At 36.8% G+C, this 21,477-nt stretch overlaps 1 protein-coding gene across 4 annotated transcripts in view; it reads left to right on the top strand.

The window, feature by feature from the left end:
• Positions 1 to 3,368: 3,368 nt before the first annotated feature.
• LOC104600459 (1-phosphatidylinositol-3-phosphate 5-kinase FAB1B-like) overlaps positions 3,369 to 21,477 on the top strand; it is a 32,790-nt gene continuing 14,681 nt past the window's right edge. Inside the window, exons 1-8 of one of the 4 annotated variants that reach the window (XM_088892840.1) lie at positions 3,369 to 3,500; positions 3,578 to 3,688; positions 4,027 to 5,745; positions 6,273 to 7,034; positions 18,312 to 18,465; positions 18,633 to 18,977; positions 20,112 to 21,035; positions 21,117 to 21,448. In XM_088892840.1, the coding sequence (XP_088748966.1) occupies positions 5,108 to 5,745; positions 6,273 to 7,034; positions 18,312 to 18,465; positions 18,633 to 18,977; positions 20,112 to 21,035; positions 21,117 to 21,448 (3,155 nt within the window). In that variant the 5' untranslated portion in view covers positions 3,369 to 3,500; positions 3,578 to 3,688; positions 4,027 to 5,107. Of the gene's footprint in view, positions 3,501 to 3,577; positions 3,689 to 3,809; positions 5,746 to 6,272; positions 7,035 to 18,311; positions 18,466 to 18,632; positions 18,978 to 20,111; positions 21,036 to 21,116; positions 21,449 to 21,477 lie in introns of those variants that run through there. The other 3 variants (XM_088892843.1, XM_088892842.1, XM_088892841.1) reach the window with 3 other exon arrangements.

Here is a 21,477-nt window from a genome sequence, read left to right as displayed (position 1 = left end):
AAAATACTTTTAATTAATAAAATATAGTATTTATTAAAAATACTATAATTTTTAAAGTATTATTATTATTACTAATATTATTATTATTATTATTATGTAATCCGTGTATTACACGGATTGCTCTATCCGTATAATACACGGATTGCTCTACCCGCGTAATACCCGAATTGCTTTACCTGTGTATTACACAGATATCTAAACCCGCATCATAATCTGAACAACATTTTTGAAAATGGGTGGAAGACAACCCAATTAGATCGTTCTCTTCACCCACACGCTAAAACGGGTCCTGCAATGACCCGCTTTTTTATCATTTTTTCGTTTTTTTTTTTTTTTTTACAGATTTTGACATTTTAGTGAGTCAGACCTGTTTATTGCTACTATTTCTTTAAGCTTTCAAAGGCCAGGACCGACTTGAACGAAGTTTAATCGTACCTGTGTATTGATGTTGTTTCTTTAAGCTTTTATAGGCCATAACCAACTTGAACGAAATGTTTCTTGGTGGAAAGCGCGCCTGAAAACCAACCTGAAATGGAGAAGAGTTACCGAAGTCACATTTGAGAATCTAAGGAAGAAGAAAAACCAAAAACAAAGAAAAACCAACTTAAAATTGAAAAATGATGCATTTCAGAAGAAAAACACAAAGCAATGAAAAATGAAACTTATCTCTCCAACTTACTATAAGATGAAAAACGAAAAACAAAGAAAAATAAAACTTATCTCCAATGTTCTCACTACCAATCTGTAAACCTCTTCAAAACATTATTTCCAATGTACTTGAAACTATTAAAATAGGATTTATCCAATGTTGTCACAGAGTTTACTTTCTGTGAACATAATACAGAACAATAAAAAACTAAAGAATGATACAGAGTTTACTTTCAAAAATTAGTATTTAACCCCTAGAAAAATAGAAAACATACTTGATATGTGTTCACTAAAGAACATAATACCACCTTCCACTCTTCTCTACAAACCATTCCTTATGAAGTTTTATACGGCCAACCACCACCTCTACATCTGCCATATCTTCCTGGGGAGTCTAAGATAGTTGAGGTTGATCAAAGCTTGCAGCACAGAGAAATCATCCTTTAAGTCTTTGAAATTCCATTTACATCATGCACAGAACCGCATGGTACAACAAGCTAATAAGCATAGGAGTGAACACACCTTCCAAATTGAAGATATGGTGTTTCTAAAGCTCCAACTTTATAGCCAAAGCACTCTTAATTCTTCTCCTCAACAGAAATTAAGTCCTAGGTACTTGGGTCCTTATTAGATCATTGATAAGATTGGTGTTGTGGCCTACAAGTTGCGCTTGCCTGCCGGTGCCCAGATTCATGACATTTTTCATGTGTCCCAGCTCCAAAAATGTCATGGCTCAATTTCAACTTCTCTTTTGCCTCCTTTTATGATTGATCAGAGTGTTCCTAAGGTTCCTGAAGCCATTATTGATAAGCGCATGGTTAAGAGAGGTTGTGTTGCCGCTACTCAAGTTTTAGTCAAGTGGCTCAATCACCCTGCTGAAGAGTCCACCTGGGAGTTCTATTTTGACCTCAAACAACAGTTTCCTTCTTTCACCTTTGAGGACAAAGGTTCTGGAGGAGGGGAGATTTGATGCAGTATCCTTGGAATCTCTGCAAATCCGGCATAATTACAGTGAATTGCCATTGGAGCTAATGTTAATTTTGGCGAGAAATCGCTGGTTGCTTTTTAGGTCATTGTTTCCTTTTGAGTTGTTATTGACATTTCCATTTCTGTTTCTTTGATTGGCTATAAAATTGGCTGTATTACCTCTACAGAATTATAAATAAACACATTGCTATACTTCTTCTTCCTTTCAAAATTCTCTTCTCTGCTCCTCTATAATTTCAAATTCCAGAGAACTAGATCAAGCTGGCACTTCGTGTGATCTTTCTCTAATTCAGATTACACCTACCAGCTTGAGTGGTTTACGATTGCCACGTGATTATTTACTGTAATCAGTAAATACTATATTTAATAAATACTGTTAATGAATTAACAGTAATCAATTATGTTGTACTAACAATAATTAATTCATTAAAAGTAATTAATTATTGTTAATGTTAATAAACATAATTGATTACTGTTAATTACTTTTAATTAAAAATATATATATTTTAAAAAAATAATGTATTTATTAAATAGTTTAAATTAAATACTGTTAATTACATACTATCATATTTTCAGAAACATAGTTACATAGTTTTTGGCTATTTTTTTTTGAAAATACTGTTATTTAATAAATAAATTGTTTTTAATTAAATAATGTAATTAACAAAATACTGTATTTATTGAAATTACTGTTAATTAATTTAATACTGTTAATTAAGAAATACTGTATTTTTAAAATAATGTTAATTATTAAAAATTAGAAAAATACTGTAATTATGAAAGGTGTTGTAACTAAAATAATACAGTAACTATTAACGTCAACTAATAAATAATATTGTAATTATTATCTCACAACCAATCCACGTAATCAACACTAAATTTGCTGACATTAATAAATACTGTAATTTTTAACGTTTGGACGTTAATTATCTCACAACCAATCCACGTAATCAACATTAAATTTGTTGGCGTTAATTATTATTAATGTTTATCAACATTAATTATTGTAATTAATCGTGTAATGCACGGTTGGTGCGAACCGTTTTAAAACGGTTCGGGTTCGAAGGTACCCGGTATTCTATCGAAAACGGGTCCCGATTTTTGTTGTCTTCTTCACCCGACCGTTGAAACGGGTTCTGTGACGACCCGGTTAACTTTTTTCATTTTTTATTGTTGTTTTCTCTGCTTTTTAATGAGTCGATTTTATTTTTGATAATCAGCATCAGAAAACACTTAATAATTCACCCAATAATGCAAAAAAAAAATCACCTAATCAAATCTGTTTTTTCGCAAAAAAAAAAAAAAATACGTACCTGATTTAAGCAAGCAAATTGAAAATTGCTGAGATTCTTCTTCCAAGCTAAATCACGTCTGCTCGAGTGAATTCGAATCTGAGACGTGAGTAAAGTCAGATCGAAAAAAAGAAAAGAGAAACATGCATGGGAGTCCAAGAATTTTTGTAGAAAAGCTTGAAAGTCCAAAATTCCTAGGCTTCTTATAAGATAAGATTTAATGGCAGACGTGGGCGAGAGGGGCTTTGGAAGTCCAAACACGCTTCCTATAAGATTGGTTCTTGTAATAATTAGATGGATTAAAAAAATAAAAAAATTAAAAAAAAATAGAAAATTAGGAAGGAGATTTGGAAAGCTATGCTGACATGGCAGTATCAGTTTTAATAATATATATATAGATTCTCTCTCTTAAAATTTTTAAAATTTCGGTTACAGACAAGGCCACAAGGGTCTCTTTCTCTGCCACAGGGGAAAAAACCAAAAGACAAAAAAAAAAGAAAAAAGAAAAAGAAAAAGAAAAAAAAGCAACGGAGGCAGGAGATGGGAAGACAAAAAACAAAATAAATTACAAAGGTAATATTTTTTTTTTTCTGAATTTTCGTTCACGATTATGTTCATTTAATAACCGTGGGTCTCTTTCTCTGCCACAGGGGAAAAAACCAAAAGACAGAAAGAAGAAAGAAGAAAGAAGAAAAAAGAAAAAAGAAAAAAAGCAAGGGAGGCAGGAGATCGGAAGACAAAAAACAAAATAAATTACAAAGGTAATATTTTTTTTTTCTGAAATTTCGTTCACGATTATGTTCATTTAATAACCGTGAATTCTGTTAAAATCTCATTTCATCGACTTGCTGCAATACTTCTCCAAAATGCGGGGAATTATAGGTGCCGGTTGACATCTATGTGTATTCCTTTCTCCATTTTCTTGTTGTCCGATTTTCAACGGCTGAGAACGAGAAACCTTGCGTCTGCGATCAATTCAAAAACTCTTTCTCTAATTTCCAGTTTATTATTTCCAGGGTTTCTGTGCATGAACCTTTGACGTTTTTTTTGTTCTTTTTCTGATTCTGTGTCGTAAATCGACGTCCTTATTTAATTTCAGTTTAGGTTGGATTTGAAGGTGATTTCGACGAGAATTTGGAGGACCTAGATGGGTTATCATTGGTCTTGTAGGGAACATTGGTTTTAAATGTCCTGATTCACGTCTCACTTGTTTCCGAAGGCTCCATATTGGAATTGGGTACAATGGAACAGACGGTGGTTCATAAGTGCTGATTTTCAGGAGTTACAGAACGGGACTGGCATAGCGAAGCATTTCAGTTGATTGGACTCGGAGAGGTGACATGGATGTCTGCAATGCCAATTGTTCGATTCTGCAGGGGTTGATTTCATTGATGACAGATAGATATCAGTTTTTTTTTGTGAGGGTGCCTTTTTAACCTGAGATGTGGTTTAGAAGTTGAATTGCAATCAGTAGTCAATTTTGTTAACCTTTCTTTCTGTGGGTTTGTTTTCTATGGATTGGGCAGGCTAATAACAGGCTTGGTTTTATTTTCATTATTTTTTCTTGGTTGAGATGCAATTTTAAACTTTGAAGTATCTTGTGTCTTCAATTGGTTAATCTGAAGTTCCAAGAGAATTATCATGAGTTTGACTTTGATGCTTACAACATAACTTATATGAATAATTTAGACCAAAGAGGCTCCTTGGTGTCAGTTCAAGATTTTGAAATTGTAGCTTTGTTGTACGGATTTGGCTTTGAATTTCAGAAGCAGGAATAATTTATGGTGTTTCAGTTATCTTATGTTTCCTTTCTAGGAGTACGTCTCCCTCTAATTTGAAGTATACATGCTTTGCTCAACAGTTGGTAATTGGTTCTGAGCATTTGATCCAGGTCCCATTTTTTTACTTGACTTGGACAAGCAAGAACTGGAGACACTGAAGCCAATGCTTTTTTTCATTTTTAAATTTTTTTTTGCAATGTGATTAGTTTTCATGGATTAGATTCAGTTTCAGAGGCTTGTGAGGTATTGGCATGAAGTTGGTGAGGTTGAATTAAATTCTTGTTAGGTGGTTTCATATCATGCTTGGATCATTTGGAATTTGATATTGGCTGGTCCCAGGGTGGTAATTAGCTATGTACTTTTAGCAGTGGCCAATGAGCTATTTATAATGGTTGAGTCATGGATGGTGATCCATCAATGGGCACCCCTGACAATAGGTTCTCTGAACTAGTTGGCATTGTAAAATCCTGGATCCCTCGAAGGACTGAGCCAGCAAATTTGTCGAGGGATTTTTGGATGCCTGATCAAAGCTGTAGGGTATGCTATGACTGTGACTCCCAGTTTACATTATTTAACCGTAGGCACCATTGCCGACTATGTGGTCGAGTATTCTGTGCAAAGTGTACTGCAAACTCGGTTCCTGCCCCATCTGATGAACCAAATACTGGCTGTGAAGATTGGGAGAGGATAAGAGTCTGTAACTATTGCTTCAAGCAATGGGAACAGGGTAAAACAGTGGTCAATAATGGGGCTCAAGCATCAAGTCCAGGTCTCAGTCCTTCACCATCAGCAACAAGTTTGGTCAGTACCAAATCTACAGCTACTGGTAACAGCAGCAGCTGCACTGTTAATTCAATGCCATTCTCTACTGGGCCTTACCAACAGGTGCAATATAGTTCTAGTCTCAGTCCTAGACAGTCTTCTCAAATGGAATTTGGTACAGACAAACATGACATAGCAGCATCTGGGAGCAGCACAGATCCCATTGCAGACATAGGAGATCCATCTCCTAGCCAATTTGTATTTTGCATGAACAGGTATCCTTTTTCCTCTGCCCTTGTTATTAGTTTCTGTTGGCTTCATGCCCTTCAAATGGTACCTACATGAGCAAGAATAATCTATCTCATAATGTTTTCCACCTTATAATTTGATATATATTAGGTTCCGCATATTTAGTGTGTTTTATTAATCAGATAGCAGAAGTTGTACTAAACAATGGTAGGAGTGCCATTCAGTTCATGGCCAAGCCTCTGATTGAAAGGGGCCATGTATGTATGTATTATGCTCTTTTATACTCTTATGGATTTGCCTGCAATATGTATTCTGTTTAATTGACAAAAGAGGTTGTTTGTCTTCAACTTGGAAAAGTACTAGGGTTAGATGATATTTTGTGATTGCACTGATCATTTCCTTTTGTTTTGCTTTTGTATTGTCTCTTTTTCTATCATATGTTTTACCAAGCATCATAGTAGTTCACAACTACTATCATGTCTGTTTTAAACAAGTTACGCTCTTAATATGTTATTATGGATTACTTCGTTTGCATGCTTGTCTTTGTTGTCAGGAGTGATGATGATGACGAAGACGATGAATATGGTGATTATCAATCAGATTCTGAAGCAAGGCATTTTAATCAGGTTGATGACTTTTATGGTTCTGTTGAGTTTGATGAGATTGATCATGCCTATGAACCACATGATGTGCACTCTGATGCTGAAAACATCGAAAGAACAGGTTTGAGCAGTTCCTCTTTACATGAGAGTTTAGATTCACAAGGGCTGGAAGGAATCAAGAAGCAGGGGGAAGAAACTGAAGGACACGACCGTGGTGATGCGTGTGAAGCTTCTGCTTCTTTATATGGCGTGGAGGGTATGGAGGCTGAGCCCGTAGATTTTGAGAATAATGGGCTTCTCTGGGTACCTCCTGAACCAGAAGATGAAGAAGATGAGAGAGAAGCTGTTTTATTTGGTGGTGATGATGATGATGATGATGATGATGGTGCCACGGGAGAATGGGGATATTTACGCTCTTCAAGCAACCTTGGCAGTGGGGAATATCGCAGTAGAGACCGGTCAAGTGAGGAGCACAGGAAAGCCATGAAAAATGTGGTTGATGGGCATTTCAGGGCTTTGGTATCTCAGCTGTTGCAGGTTGAAAACCTACCTATGGTTGAGGAAGATGACAAGGAAAATTGGCTTGAGATAGTTACATCTTTGTCCTGGGAGGCTGCTACACTTCTTAAGCCAGATACGAGCAAGAGTGGAGGTATGGATCCTGGTGGATATGTGAAGGTTAAATGCATAGCTTGTGGGCACCGCAGTGAGAGGTAAATATGTCATAGAATAGAACATGACGATTTATATATAATTAGCTGACTATCCTATACCAGATGCTTAACCGATCAACTTATCTTAGTTGATGCTATCCTTTTTTTTTGATAGAGGTCTTAGTTGATGCTATCTTAAAAACAGAGGAAGATTTTTCAGTCTGTGGGCCTGGATTACATTAAACATCACAACACTTGGATGATCTTAACTGTCTTATATAAAGATCAATATTTAAGTGTTCAGAAAGTTGAGATCATCCAGTAGTGTTAGACCTGTATTATGAAGCCAGTTATGGTCTTCCAACAGAAACTAATTGACTTATGAGTTATGACTATGGTTGGTAAGGATCTTTGATTGTAAAGCAATGATATTTTTTCTTGTCAGCAACTAAATGACTGTTGAAATGGTGATCCGGTTGTTTATTGTATAGTTTGTATTTCACAACAGTTATGTTACATATTCCTTCTTCTACCATTAAACTCTTCCTATAGTTATTCAATGTCTAGTCTCTTATTTTTAGACAAATAAGGGCATTTTATGGGCTAGTGGTGTAGGACAGCTTTAAGGTTGACCAGATCTTTAATAATATGGTGCAGTTGAACTGTTGAAATCAAATTTAAGGATCCAGGGCAGGAAGAAATTCTGAAACTAAGAAAATTCAGATTTAGAAGCTCCAGTTCAAGGAAGCTCATGTAGTTTTTTATTTTTTATTTTTAATTTCACAACACTGAAAACAGGAACAAAAATATGGATCATATTGGACTTTAAAGAATCAAGGATCTTTTCAGAAGGGGACTGATTTGGATGCATCCCACTTTTGATAAATGGGGCGGATCTCTGATGTAAAGGCATAGAAGCTCCTTGATGCAGGATCTGAAGAGTCAAAATTGGAATTTTATGATATTTTATGTATTTCTGTATTTTGGGCAGTAGGGGTATTTTTATCATTTTGCAATTTTCTGTGGGGTCCAATAATAGGGTTTGATTGCCTAGTTATAGTTTGTTTATGTTTAAAATTTCAGAGTCATTGCATAAGTAGGATTAGAGTTATTGAACCTTCTTTGAGTTGAAATAGGATATGACAGCTTAGTTTGAGTCCTACTAGGATTATTAAGTCTAACAGTTTGACTCCTAAGACTATTATGAGTCTAACAGTATGATTCCTAGGATTATTATGAGTTTAGAGTCTATAAATATGTATGGGCGTTTTACACAAAGCAATGAAATATATTGAGTTTTCTTCAGTTTATGCTAACTATGGTGAGTGATTCCCATGCGCCCTAGAGTGATTCTAGGCACCCTATGAGTGGTTCCAGGTATTTTCTCTCTTCTTCCTCTCCCTATTTTCTCTCTTATTCCTTCAAAAAGCCATTACAACCATCAACAACCATAAAATTCTGATCAAAGAAGACCATTCAATATTCTCTAAGGACTAGAATTGAGCTGGTCCTACATCAGTTTGGTATCAGAGCTAATGGTTTATTCACTATGTTCTCACAAAGTGACCGATTCTATAGGCCTAGGTTATCTTATAGACAATCTTATAGGTCTAGAATCAATGATGATTGGGTTTCTGAACCATATAAAGGGTCTTTGGTTGACTTTTTTGAGAAGATGATGGAAGAAAATAGATCTAATAATGTTAGCTGCGGGAGTAAGGTTTTCAAATATGTTAGAAGAGAAAGGGAAATACCAGATTTCAAAGGAGATGATGATCCACAAGCATTCTTTGATTGGGTTTCTGAACTAGAAGAATATTTTTCTTGGCATGATATGTTTGATAAACAAGGGATTAGATTTGCGCACATGAAGCTGATGAGTCATGCTAAAGTATGGTCGAGAACTCTTGAGCAACGACTAGAAAATAAGGGCGATGATCCAATTAGTACATGGGCAGAGATGAAGAGGTGTTTGCAAGAAAAGTACATCCCACTAGAGTTCCATAATGATCTACATATGGAGTTGACTAATTTTGAGCAAAAGAAGAAGCAGTAGGTTACAACAAAGAACTTGAAGTCAATTGGAAGAAGGTACAAAGTTGAAAAGAAAGTAGATGATTCCTTGCTTGTTGATGCCTATCCTAGAGCTGAAGTTAAGGATGAAGTTAAAGAAGAAGAATTTCAAGCTATAGAAGTTGTAGATATTAAAAATCAAGGGGGTGCAGGCCAAGAAAAAATAGAAATTGCTGGAGTTTCCAACACCCATGATCAGCTTGATGTTAATGATCAAGAAGAAATAGAAGTGGAGCAAGTTAAAAGAAATTCAGGTGCAAGATACAAATGTGTTGATTGTAGTAGTAGATCCTAGTAAGGAAGTAAATGAATTTACCTTTCAAGTTCAACTAGAACCAATTCAAGAATTACAACCTAACATAGCATAAGTTCCACCAACATCAACAATTGAAGGAGTCCTAGAGTTTGTTGAAGAACCAAGGATAGTAGAACACATAGAGATGGTGATTCCTAAGATAGAGGTTGAAGGAAAAGTTCCAAATGTTGTAGTTGAGAGTTTGGATAAGCGAGGGGAAGATTCATCACAATCGCTGGTTGATGAATTAAGTGTTCAAGAAACTAATGCTATTAATGATTTAACAAAGATGGTTATGGAGGGCAGTGTTTCAGAAATACATTTCTGTCAAGTTCCTTTTCTAAATCTGTGTGGCCTCTACTCTACAATCCAAGCATGTAGCTGTGGGAAGTTCTACTCCTTTTGTAATTGGGGCATATCAACTTTTCATCTTCACCAGGGGAGAATGATGCGGGAGGTGAAGAGTCAAAATCGGAATTTTATGATATTATGTATTTCTGTATTTTTGGACAGTAGGGGTATTTTTGTCATTTTGTAATTTTCTGTGGGGGTCCAATAATAGGGTTTGATTGTCTAGTTATAGTTTGTTTATGTTTAAAATTTCAGAGTCATTGCATAAGTAGGATTTGAGTTATTGAATCTTCTTTGAATTGAAATAGGATATGACATCTTAGTTTGAGTCCTACTAGGATTATTAAGTCTAACAACTGCTAAGATTATTATGAGTCTTGTCCAGGAGGTAGATTCCATTCACTTCACGACCACTCCCAATCGTCCTCTTTGAATCCAGATCCTGCAAAATACAACGTCTAGGAGAAAAAATTACTGAGCAGTTCAAATTCTTAGTCAAACTACTAACAGATAACAAATTTGTGCTCAATTTGGGAACATGAAGGACAGAGGGTAAACAAATAGAATCATTAATCTTGACAAATCCCTTCCCAACAATAGGAACATGGGATCCATCAACAGTGGAGACCCTATCTCTGCCAGAACAGAGCTGGTAAGAGGAAAAAATAGTGGAGCTATGAGTCATGTGCTCCGAGGCTCCAGAATCTATAATCCAAGGAGGTCCCTCCTTACTTGAAGTGGAAACATAATTTGCAGTGACGTGTGAACTACCTGTGTGAGCAAAGGAGGTAGAGTGAGCTTCACCAGTGCCACCTGTACCTTGTTGTCCTCTTGCGGCTGAACTGGAACTAGCTGTATCCCGCTGGTTCAGAAGTAGTCCATACCTCTCAAGTTCGGCCCTTACTGCAGCAGCTGCAACAGACTCCAAAGCAGCTGTAGTAGGAGGGGCCGGAGTGTCACCGGTAACTGCCATGTGCGCATTTCCCTTCTTATTTCTCAATCTAGTCGACACAAGATGTGGGTGAAGCTTCCAGCAAGTATCTCTTGTATGTTTAGGCTTCTTACTGTAATCACAAACCAAGTCTCAATTGATAAGCCCTAGCAACATTCTCCCTTTGTGAATAGGTTTCTGCAACCCCATCCCATATTTCCTTAGCAGTGTTTGCCCATAAGAAATTTTTACTTATATGTGGCAACATGGAATTACACAACCAAGTCATCACCATATAATTTTCCTGCACCCACCGGGAGTTACTAGTTTCGGGTTTCACCTCTTCACCAGTGATATACCCTAATTTCCCACGAGCCCCATTGGCCATCTTTGCAGATTGTGACCATTCCAAGTAGTTTGCACCATCCAACCTAACTGTAGTAATGGTTCCAGCCCCGAAGGGGTCTCCAACACCCCCTCCCACTGGTCCCATTTCACTCCCGGGCTTATTTTCAACTCTATGGCCCTCCATGCTTCTCAACAAAGGTAAAGAAAATAACTAAAAAATGCAGCAAGATCAAACAAGACACCTTTTGGAACCAACAACACTTTCTTGGTGTCCTGGGCTTTCTTCCCACAAAAGATTCCTTTTCTGTGGGATGGGAGAAGAGAGAGAAAAGACAACTGCCCTCTCTAGAAGCCTCCAAACCTCGTGGAACTTGAATCGCCCCTTACAAAAAACTCCAAGGAACCCTAAAATACTAGGGCACCACTTCCTAGGTCAAAATTGAAGAGTCCAGAAAAACATGACTCTTCCCCTTTCTCCAGTTTTTCCTGATTCTGATGAGAAACCCTAGACCAGCTACAGGGAACATAGATCCATCAAGAAAATCCAAAAACTAGGCTTACCTGAGAGCTTCGATCGGCCTCTTAAATCACCATGTAGTCGGCCGATCTAGGGCTGCATGAGAGAACAACTTCAAGAACCTTCAACCTGCTCTGATACCAAGTAGAAATCACTATTTGCTGATTCAGTCAAGCTTCTTGTGAAAGAAAGAGGGGGAAGGTGAAGATTTCAGCAGTAGAGAAGGAAGGAGAAGAAGAAAAGAGTAGGAGGTCAACTAGAGTTATGAGAAAGTTAACCCTAGTCGCCAGTCCCTCATTATATTTATATTTAACTTAAAGATGAGATATTACAAGGATGCCCTTAGTAGGACGGCTACTAAAACTGAATAGTCACAACTTTAAAAAATAAAAAACTAATGGGCCGAAGGCCCAACAACTTCCTAATTAAATAAAAACAAACTAAAGACAAACCGGGCCACTCAACAAAACAAACTGGCCCACTCAACAAGTCTAATAGTTTGACTCCTAGGATTATTATGAGTTTAGAGTCTTTAAATATGTATGGACGTTTTACACAAAGAGCAATGAAATATATTAAGTTTTCTTCAGCTTATGCTAACTATGGTGAGTGATTCCCGTGCCCTAGAGTGATTCTAGGCACCTTGTGTGAGTGATTCCAGGTATTTTTCTCTCTTCTTCCTCTCCCTATTTTCTCTGTTATTCCTTCAAAAAGCCATTACAACCATCAACAACCATAAAATTCTGATCAAAGAAGACTATTCAACATTCTCTAAGGACTTCTTGGATGTGCTCTTTTCATAAAAAAATTGTATGTTCCCAAATTGGTCACAAGTTAAGCTTTGATTAGTGTAGATAATTAAGGAATTATAGTAGTTAGACCCTTATATGAATTAAATATATTTTCCTTAATTGAAAAGGGTGACATCAAAATCAACAAAAGCACTTAAATATAATTTGCACTAAAGTAAAGAAGACTATTGACAAGACAATCTTGCTAAAAAAAAGGCCATTCGAGGCTTCAGTGAACTTTCAATGATTCTAGGTGATCGATTTTTTTCAATTGCAATGAGTGCTTCCATGCTTATCAACCACTTATAGAATGTTCAAGTTAATTGCTTTAACATCCAAGAGATATTTTCCTTATGGCATTTTTAAATGAGAAAAATATAAAATTTTAAATGGAGGGAAGGAATAGGCAAAGATGTTTTGGAGTATCATTCCTTTTTCTGTTTGTTGGGGGATTTGGTGAAGGAACAAAAGAATGTTTGATGTAGTGATTTAAAAGGCGCACCTAGCCGCATAGACGAGGCGTATTTTAGGGTAGGCGCCTCGCCCAGGTCCTAGGTGCAGCCCTTTCAAAAGGCGCACGCCTGCGTCACTTGGTGTGCCTTGTGCCTCAACCCAGGTGTGCACCTTTTTTGCTTCGAGAACCCCCTATTTGGTAATGTTGTTCATTCATTCATCCTAATAAAATATCTTCTCAAAAATCAATTAAAACTATAAAATCATTATTTTTTGTGTGAGAACTAAGAATTTAAGACCTAACATGGACTTGTTTGGGCTTGAGGGCATGGCACAAAAGGCGGCCTGTAGAATCAGGAATGTAATATGTTTTACATCACATTAGCTACTTGAAGTAATGCGATTTAGAAAAAAAAGAGATTGTGGGTTTTATATGCTTGAAAATGTTTTATATGTTTGATTTTATTTTTAAATTCTCATTTAAATATGCTTTACATGTTATGTTTATGTATTTTAATTTTAGATAATAGGTTTTTTAAAACGTTTATTTTAAAATTTAAGTTTATATTTTTATTAATATTATGTTTAATAATTTTTTTTATTTGTTTGCATTTTTTTATTTTTTTGGCTTTTTTTATTTTTGACAATTTTTTGATTTTATCTTTTTTTTTTTTAAATTTTTTGTGCCTTGCTTATAAAGGCGTGTACCTTGCCCTGCACCTTGCAGCTCAAGCGCAAATTGACCCCTGCACGTAAGAATTTTAGGAGGATATTTACATTTTTTTCATTTTGGATTGGATTGTAACACTTCTGGATTTTTCTATTTGTACCACCTACACCTTTTTTTAGTAGTAAACCTTTACCTTTTCATTTGCTATCCATGTGGACATGCGTTTTGCTTTTGCTTGTGTTTTTGAGAGATAGAGAGGGGGAAAGGAGGGTAAGAGAGAGAGATTGGACATGTAGCATGTAGAGCTTTTAATGGGTAGAGGGAGAAGAGAGATTGGAGACACAAAAGGAAATAAGTTAAGTTGTAATGGTTTTTTGATCATTGATAAGTTGTAAGAATTTTAACTAAGAAAGGACTCTACAATTATAGGATTGGAGACCAAGAGATGTCTCAATATAACCACTTTTTCTACCTTGAGGGAGAGATTGATGATGATGTTGTCCATTGACTTAGAGTTTGGTTGATGAAATGGAAGGGTGCATCAGGAGTGTCGTGTGATTGGGGAATGCCAATTAATCTAAAAAAAATTTATAAGATGGCTAGGGCAATTTCGTAAAGATCAGTGTGTTGCACATTGAAAAAAGTGAGGGTGGTGTAGATGTGGATGTTAATAATTGATAAAAAAATGCAGATATTTAGATAAAATATTAGTAGAACCAAAAAGATAATATTAGCAATGAGCTTATTCTTGAGAACCTAGGAGTGTAAGATGAGGGAAACTAGAGGGGAAGTTGTAGTAGCGTTTTGTGAAAATTTATATAAGGAGAAGTGGAAGAATGGGCCAAAACTAGAGGGGATGCAGTTTGAAAGGTTGTAAAATGACCAAGTAATTGAACTAGAAAGGGAATTCACAGAGGAGGAAATTTATGATGGAGTCTAGGAAATGGAGGGCAACAATGCCTTGGGTCCAGATGGCTTCACAGAATCACAATGAAGTTAAGCAAAGTATGTTGGCATTTCTTGAAGCAGGACTTGGTGAAGGTTTTTGAGGAGTTTCATAAGAGAGCAAGCATGATGAGAAGTTTGAACTCCCTATTCTTAACTCTTTTTCCAAAGAAAGGAGGAGCAGAGAATATTAGGGACTTCCTTCCCAGTTCCAACAAGTATGACTGGAAGTGTTTATAAAATCATTTCCTAAGTGTTGGCTAAAAGGATGAGCCAAGTATTAAGGAATGTAATATGAACCAAGGAGCATTTGTAGAAGGGAGGTAGATACTAGTTGGGGTGTTGATAGCACGTGAACTAATTGATTCAAGGTTGAGTGAAAGAGTTGCATGTAGGGGTGATCATGGGCTGAGCCGAGCCCGAGTCGGGCTTAGCACCAATAATAAGGGCTTTAAGCTAGGCCCAACCCAGCCCTCACCCTAGGCCTAGATTGCAAGCCCAAACTCGGCCCTACATGGGCCTGGGCTGGGTTTACGGGCTTTCTAGGCCTAGCGAGTAATGACTTTGGTCCTAGGACATCAAATAATAAAATTTAATTAATTTACTTTTTTAAATTAAATAATATGTAAATGCAATACATACAAAAAAATTAAACAAGCCAAAGCTAAATTGGGCTTGGCAAGGCTTTAGACCTATGACACAAAAAACAAGGCATGGGCCTCATTTTATTGTTAGAATTGATTTGGCTTGGGTTACCTATCCTTTTATAGATGAGGCAAGGTCTTCATATTCCCAATCTTGAGCAATGTGGGACTTGGAATAACACTAAATAGTTAGTGCAACCATTGAGTGTTTTCCCGATTGAGAATGAAGGCTTTTCCTTCACCTATATAAGCCCTTGCTTAGGAGGACAATTCTCATACTTGAATTGATTCAAGTGTTGACATGTTTCAATTCATAAATATTTTTTTTTTGAGAAATGGGTAATGTATTAAAATCCATAAATATTTATTTATAATAAACGTTAGGCCCAAGCTCAGAAATATAAAATAATAAAACTTAAAACTTCAAGCATTAGGCCCAAGCCCAGCCCTGAATTTTCCAGGATTGATGTGGGCCTGGGCCTGGGCTGCACACAAAAATCTTGCCCCAAGCTTGGAAATTTGCAGGTTGGGCCAGGTTGGGCCAGGTTGGGCCAAGAATGATCACCCCTAGTTGTATGCAAGGTGAAGATGGAGAAAGTGCCAATAATGTCAACTGGAATTTCCTTGACTACATTTCAAAACGGATAATTTTGGTGATAGGTGGAGAAATTGGATGAAGGTATGTGTTACATCCTAGCCATTCTCTATTTTGCTTAATGGATCTCCATTTGGAATATTTAAGAGTTCTAAGGTTCTCTCTCCATTTTATACTAGAAGAGATCTACATGATGCATGGGCTTGTGTTAAAAAATTCCCATGTTACATTCAGCAAGGTTTTTAAAACCGACCTAGAGAACGAACTGGTTAGGGGTCCAGTTCCCGGGTTGAACGGTCGGCCCGTTCTAACAAAAAAATAAAAAAAATAAAAATGGTCAAAACTGTTCGAACAGTTAACTGCCCGGGTCAATGGTTTTCTGACCAAAACCAACATTTTTTGGGAAAAATCTGGTTTTGGGGAAAAACAGAACCGGTCACCTGACCGGTTCCCGGTTTTTCCAGTCTGACTGTCCGGTCCGGTCCAGTTTTGAAAACCATGACATTCAGTTTCTTAACTGAATTGGTTATGGGTGAGCTTAAATACCCTCAAATTTAATTTTATATTTTTAAAAGTTCAAAAAGCAACAAAATTCTAAAAGGATTGAGAAACAATATGCGGAGTCTGATATGGACAACTGCATTTTAAAATATAGTATAGATGCATTGCTGATGCTGAGTAAGATGATAGCTTGGGTCCTTGAAGGGGGAGCCATAAAAGGCTTTGATTGGGGTGTGGAGTGGGTGATGTTGCACTGTTACAATTTGCAGATGATACACTATTTTTTCCATGAGGTGGAGCAGGGCTATCTGGTGAATCTAAGATTTGTTCTCAGTTGGTTTGAGGTGGTATTTGGGCTGAAAGTAATTTAAAAAAAGAGTGAGATGTTTGCTGTTGGGCATATCCCAGGTATCCCAGGAGAGCCAGAAGTCGATGCACTTTAGGCCTCCCAAATGGGCACTTAGAGGGTGGTAACGAGTGGCTTTCTCATTATCAACTAGATCTACAGTTTCATTGCAGTGGTTTCCATGAGCTGTATACCGAGTTAAACTGAAATTTGAAGGATGTAGCTTGGGTAATCCTAGTGTCTCAGGTATAGGAGAGCTGATCGGAGATTGTTAGGGTGCAATCTTATCCACTAGACCTGCATATGGACCAGGTAGCTTGACAGGCTTGCCTGACCCAACCCATTTTGAGGCCCATGGGCTTGGGCTGTAAGTATTTGGCCTAGGCTTGGACATTTTTAAATAAGCCCAATAGGTAATATTATAAACAATAAAAATATATGTTAGTAATAGGTATTAGGTAATAACTTGTATTACTATTTTGTCTTTTTCATGTGTGATTTTTTTTTTGTTTGAACTCAGGCATATAATTGTATCTTGGGAAGCAATATTTTTGATTTGCAAAAAATGTGTGATTGGATAGGAACAAGTTAAAACATATGGAATTAGAAGATTTTTTTTTTTTTTGATAAAACATATGGAATTAGAAGATAGAGCTAAGATATTGCATAACGCACATTTGACTTTGGGCTCGGGCTTGGGCCTGGGCTTTGGACCTTATATTAGGGCCGGGCTTGTGCTCAAGAATAGGCCCAATAATTGGGTTGGGCTTGGGCTTGGGCCTAGACATTTTCTGTTAATAAGTGGTAAATCCTGGCCCAAGGTCTATTATCCATACTCAGGGACCCATAGGTTATGAGGACTCTATGACTACTGAATTGTAAGCAGTGCTACAAGGACCAAGGATGGGAAGGGGACCCATAGGTTATGAGGACTCTATAACTACTGAATTATAGAACTATTTCATTAGAAGCCTCTATGGTGGAAGGGGATTCTAGAGTGGTTATGACTTATGATTCAACCAGGTTCCCAATGGTGTTACGGAAATCTCCATCCCATCTTTACAAGCACTATGGTGGAAGGGGATTCTAGAGTGGTTATGTGTCAAGGTTTGTGGCAATATTGAATATCATGGAGGAGGTTAAATGCCCGATGAGGGAATTAGTAACCACCTTTTATTGGGTCCAAAGGTCAAGAAAAGGTTTGGCTTATAAAATGACTGAACAAGGAGTTATATGGCTCATTGTTTTGGTGTCAATTGTCTGAACTCTGATTGTTTGGGTAAAGGAAAGGATTAGGTGGCAAATTCTAGCCTAAAACCAAGGGATGCTTGGCATGCATTCTATGTAAACCATTCTTTTATTTCATAACCAGTAAAATGTAATGGTTACCAATAAAAAAAGATACATTGTTGTTGTTGATTGTCTTTTCCTTTTTTTTGACTTTGACTATCTTGCTTGTATGGGATTTATAATGGTTTCTTATGGAGTTTGATTTAATCATATTTCATATCATATTGTTTTTGATGTTTTACCTTTGGAAATTCTAACTGGTGTTCTCCTTTTTATCCTCAATAAGGTAGAAATAGAAGGACTTTCTAATCTCTCTTTAAAGATTATTGAACATTTTATTGTTTGATTCACTGGAGCTTCTTGAAGGATTTACACAAGCATCCATAGTTTGTGAAAGTGATCAATTGTGGCATCTAGGTTTGAATTGGACATATGAATAGATATGACCTTAGTTTGGAACTAATTTCAGGACATTTCTGGGGACTGTAATAACTTCAGGGTTTGCTGTTCAATTCTGTATTTCTTTATTGCAACTTGTTTTTCCTAGTTCTCTTTTTTGTTGAAGCTTTTGATTTCATTTCTTCTAGTATGGTGGTCAAAGGAGTTGTTTGTAAGAAGAATGTGGCACACAGGCGAATGGCATCAAAGATAGAGAAACCCCGTTTCTTAATCCTTGGAGGAGCACTTGAGTATCAGCGAGTTTCTAACCTCCTTTCAAGTTTTGATACTTTGTTGCAGCAGGTATTTGTCATTAGCCTCCTTTGCTGATCTTTTTTTTTTCCTTATGTTTATTTTTTACTTCTCTCTTGCATTTGTTTTTTATAAACTGAAAAGCCACCAATCAAATAGGGTTTTTTTTTTTTTTTTCTGGACAGATTGTCCTTATGAATTTTTACATCCTTATTTAGGAAATGGACCACTTGAAGATGGCAGTTGCAAAGATAGATGCACACCATCCCAATGTCCTTTTGGTAGAGAAGTCGGTTTCTCGTTTTGCCCAAGATTACCTCCTTGCGAAAGACATATCACTTGTTCTGAATATTAAGAGGCCACTTTTAGAGAGAATAGCTCGTTGTATGGGTGCACAAATTGTCCCTTCAATCGATCATTTGTCATCACAGAAGCTGGGGTACTGTGACTCATTTCATGTGGAGAAGTTTCTTGAAGAGCATGGCAGTGCTGGGCAAGGTGGGAAGAAACTGGTGAAGACACTGATGTTCTTTGAAGACTGCCCAAAGCCATTGGGTTGCACTGTAAGCTCTTCAAAACTCTTTTATCTCAAGTTGTCATATTTCTATATGGAGCAATCTATGGTCTAGGTCATACAAGCTGCAGTACATTTCGTATGATAAAATGTATATGATACCACAGAGGAGGTAGCTGGGACCAACCAATAAATTTGGTCCACACTGGAGATTTATGTGCCAAAAAACAAAATACTGAATTTTATCCAAAGAAAAAAAAAAGAAACTTCTTCTGCAAATCAAGGAGTTACCGGATCATGATCCGATTCAAATTCAAAACTGATCCTATTTTTCCGGATTCAGATATCCCTCTGTCAGATTTCTGGATTGGATTCGATAAAAAAATATAGGACTGTTTAAAATCAGATCAAATTTGGATACCCCTATGCAATCCGATATATAAATATATATACATATATACATATATTATATATAAATATATTTATATTACATTTTGTAATTTGATTTTTATACTATTTATATTATTTTGTAAAAAGACATGTATACCCCCATTTTGTTTAAAATATATATGACAAAAATGGTTGAAAAAATGCTTATGTATTTTTTTCTTGTATAGACTGTTTTGTTTTATTCTCTGTTAATAATTTGTTAAATTTTACAGACCTATGGGTAATTAAATTGGATTAGATCAGATTCGGATATCCGACATCCTTAGTGAATTCGAATTCGGATTAATCTTTGTAAGATCCATTGAATCATTGGATTGGATATAGGATTTACATTACTGGATTGGATTTGGATATGCCCCGATTTGAATTCAATCTGATTCGTGTGCATCCCTAAAACCAAGAAGGAAAAGGCTATACATGGATGAGTAAAACCAATGATGAAGATTATTGTTTAAGAGCTCTGCATATTCCATATCTTTTGCCATGCATCATGAACTGTTTCAGTAATTTATCTATAGACTATAGGTTGGTGGTTGAAAGATTGAAACTGTTAGAAAGAATTATAGTTTATCTTTCTTGATTGAAGATAAAAACTGTCAAAATAAATTTCAAGTGATATTCTTTGCTTTTATTGGCGTTAAACAGAACAGAATGGTAAAATGGGATTCGTGTAGCTGATCCCATATAATTGAGATAAGACTTAGATGACGATTATTTGCTGTTATTGTTTCAGATTTTGCTGAAGGGTGCCAATGGGGATGAGTTGAAAAAGGTGAAGCATGTGGTTCAATATGGAGTTTTTGCAGCATACCATTTGGCGTTGGAGACATCTTTTCTTGCCGATGAAGGGGCTTCTCTGCCAGAACTCCCATTAAAGTCCCCAATAACTGTTGCACTTCCAGACAAACCATCAAGTATTGACAAGTCCATTTCCACTATACCTGATTTTGCTATCGCTGCCATTGGCAAGTGTCAGGGACCACAATCCAGTACTGAACTGCAAAAATCTGGAAGAGTCCTCACATCGGATGTGACTTTACCAATCAGAAATGGATCTAATAGCAAAATGGAAATGGCCTTATCACCTTGCTTACCCAAAGATCTTGACTCTCAGTATAAAGGACAAGATCCAAGCTACCACTCTTCTGGTTTTTTCCATGCCTTAACTCCATCAAGGCAGTTTGTGTCTGATTCTTACCTTAATGAGCCTGATCCACATCATGCCTTTGAGGATAAAGATAGGATGGGCTGTGAGGAATCTTTTGAGGTCAAACCTTCTGCATCCAACTGCAGCCATAAAAACGTGGCTAGCCACCTAATTTCTAATGGTTTTGGGGTCCTAGAAACCTCAGAGAATGGTGGGTTTGTAGGTAATGGCACTCAAATCGATTGCAATGCAGTTGCTACGAATAATCCTAATGCTTCAGAACTAGCATCCTTGCAACATGATAGTAATAACTACCATGAGGGGCAGGGGCCTTCTAAGGAGGAGTTTCCTCCATCTCCTTCTGATAATCAGAGTATTTTGGTTTCCTTATCAACCCGGTGCGTATGGAAGGGTACTGTTTGTGAGCGGGCGCATTTATTCCGGATCAAATACTATGGTAACTTTGACAAGCCTTTGGGGCGTTTTTTACGTGACCATTTGTTTGACCAGGTCATCTTTTCTTATTTTGTGTATCTACATATTTTCCTAAATTGCACTTACATTTGAGACTGAGTAGATTTTTCTTCTCAGAGTTACTGTTGTCATTCCTGTGAAATGCCATCAGAAGCACATGTTCATTGTTATACCCATCGGCAAGGTAGTGTTACAATTTCTGTTAAGAAGCTTCCAGAGTTTCTCTTGCCGGGCGAACGAGAAGGGAAGATTTGGATGTGGCATAGATGCCTGAGATGTCCTCGGACCAATGGGTTTCCTCCAGCAACTCAGAGAGTGGTGATGTCTGATGCTGCTTGGGGTTTATCTTTTGGAAAATTTTTGGAGCTTAGCTTTTCAAACCATACTGCTGCAAGCAGGGTAGCTAGCTGTGGTCATTCATTACACAGAGATTGTCTTCGGTTCTATGGGTATGTTTTAACTTTTGCTCAATCAATGC

This window comes from Nelumbo nucifera, chromosome 8, assembly GCF_055504915.1.
Source record: "Nelumbo nucifera cultivar China Antique chromosome 8, China Antique-T2T, whole genome shotgun sequence".
In the NCBI taxonomy this organism is placed as follows: domain Eukaryota; kingdom Viridiplantae; phylum Streptophyta; class Magnoliopsida; order Proteales; family Nelumbonaceae; genus Nelumbo; species Nelumbo nucifera.
This window is presented reverse-complemented; position numbering and strand designations above follow the sequence as displayed.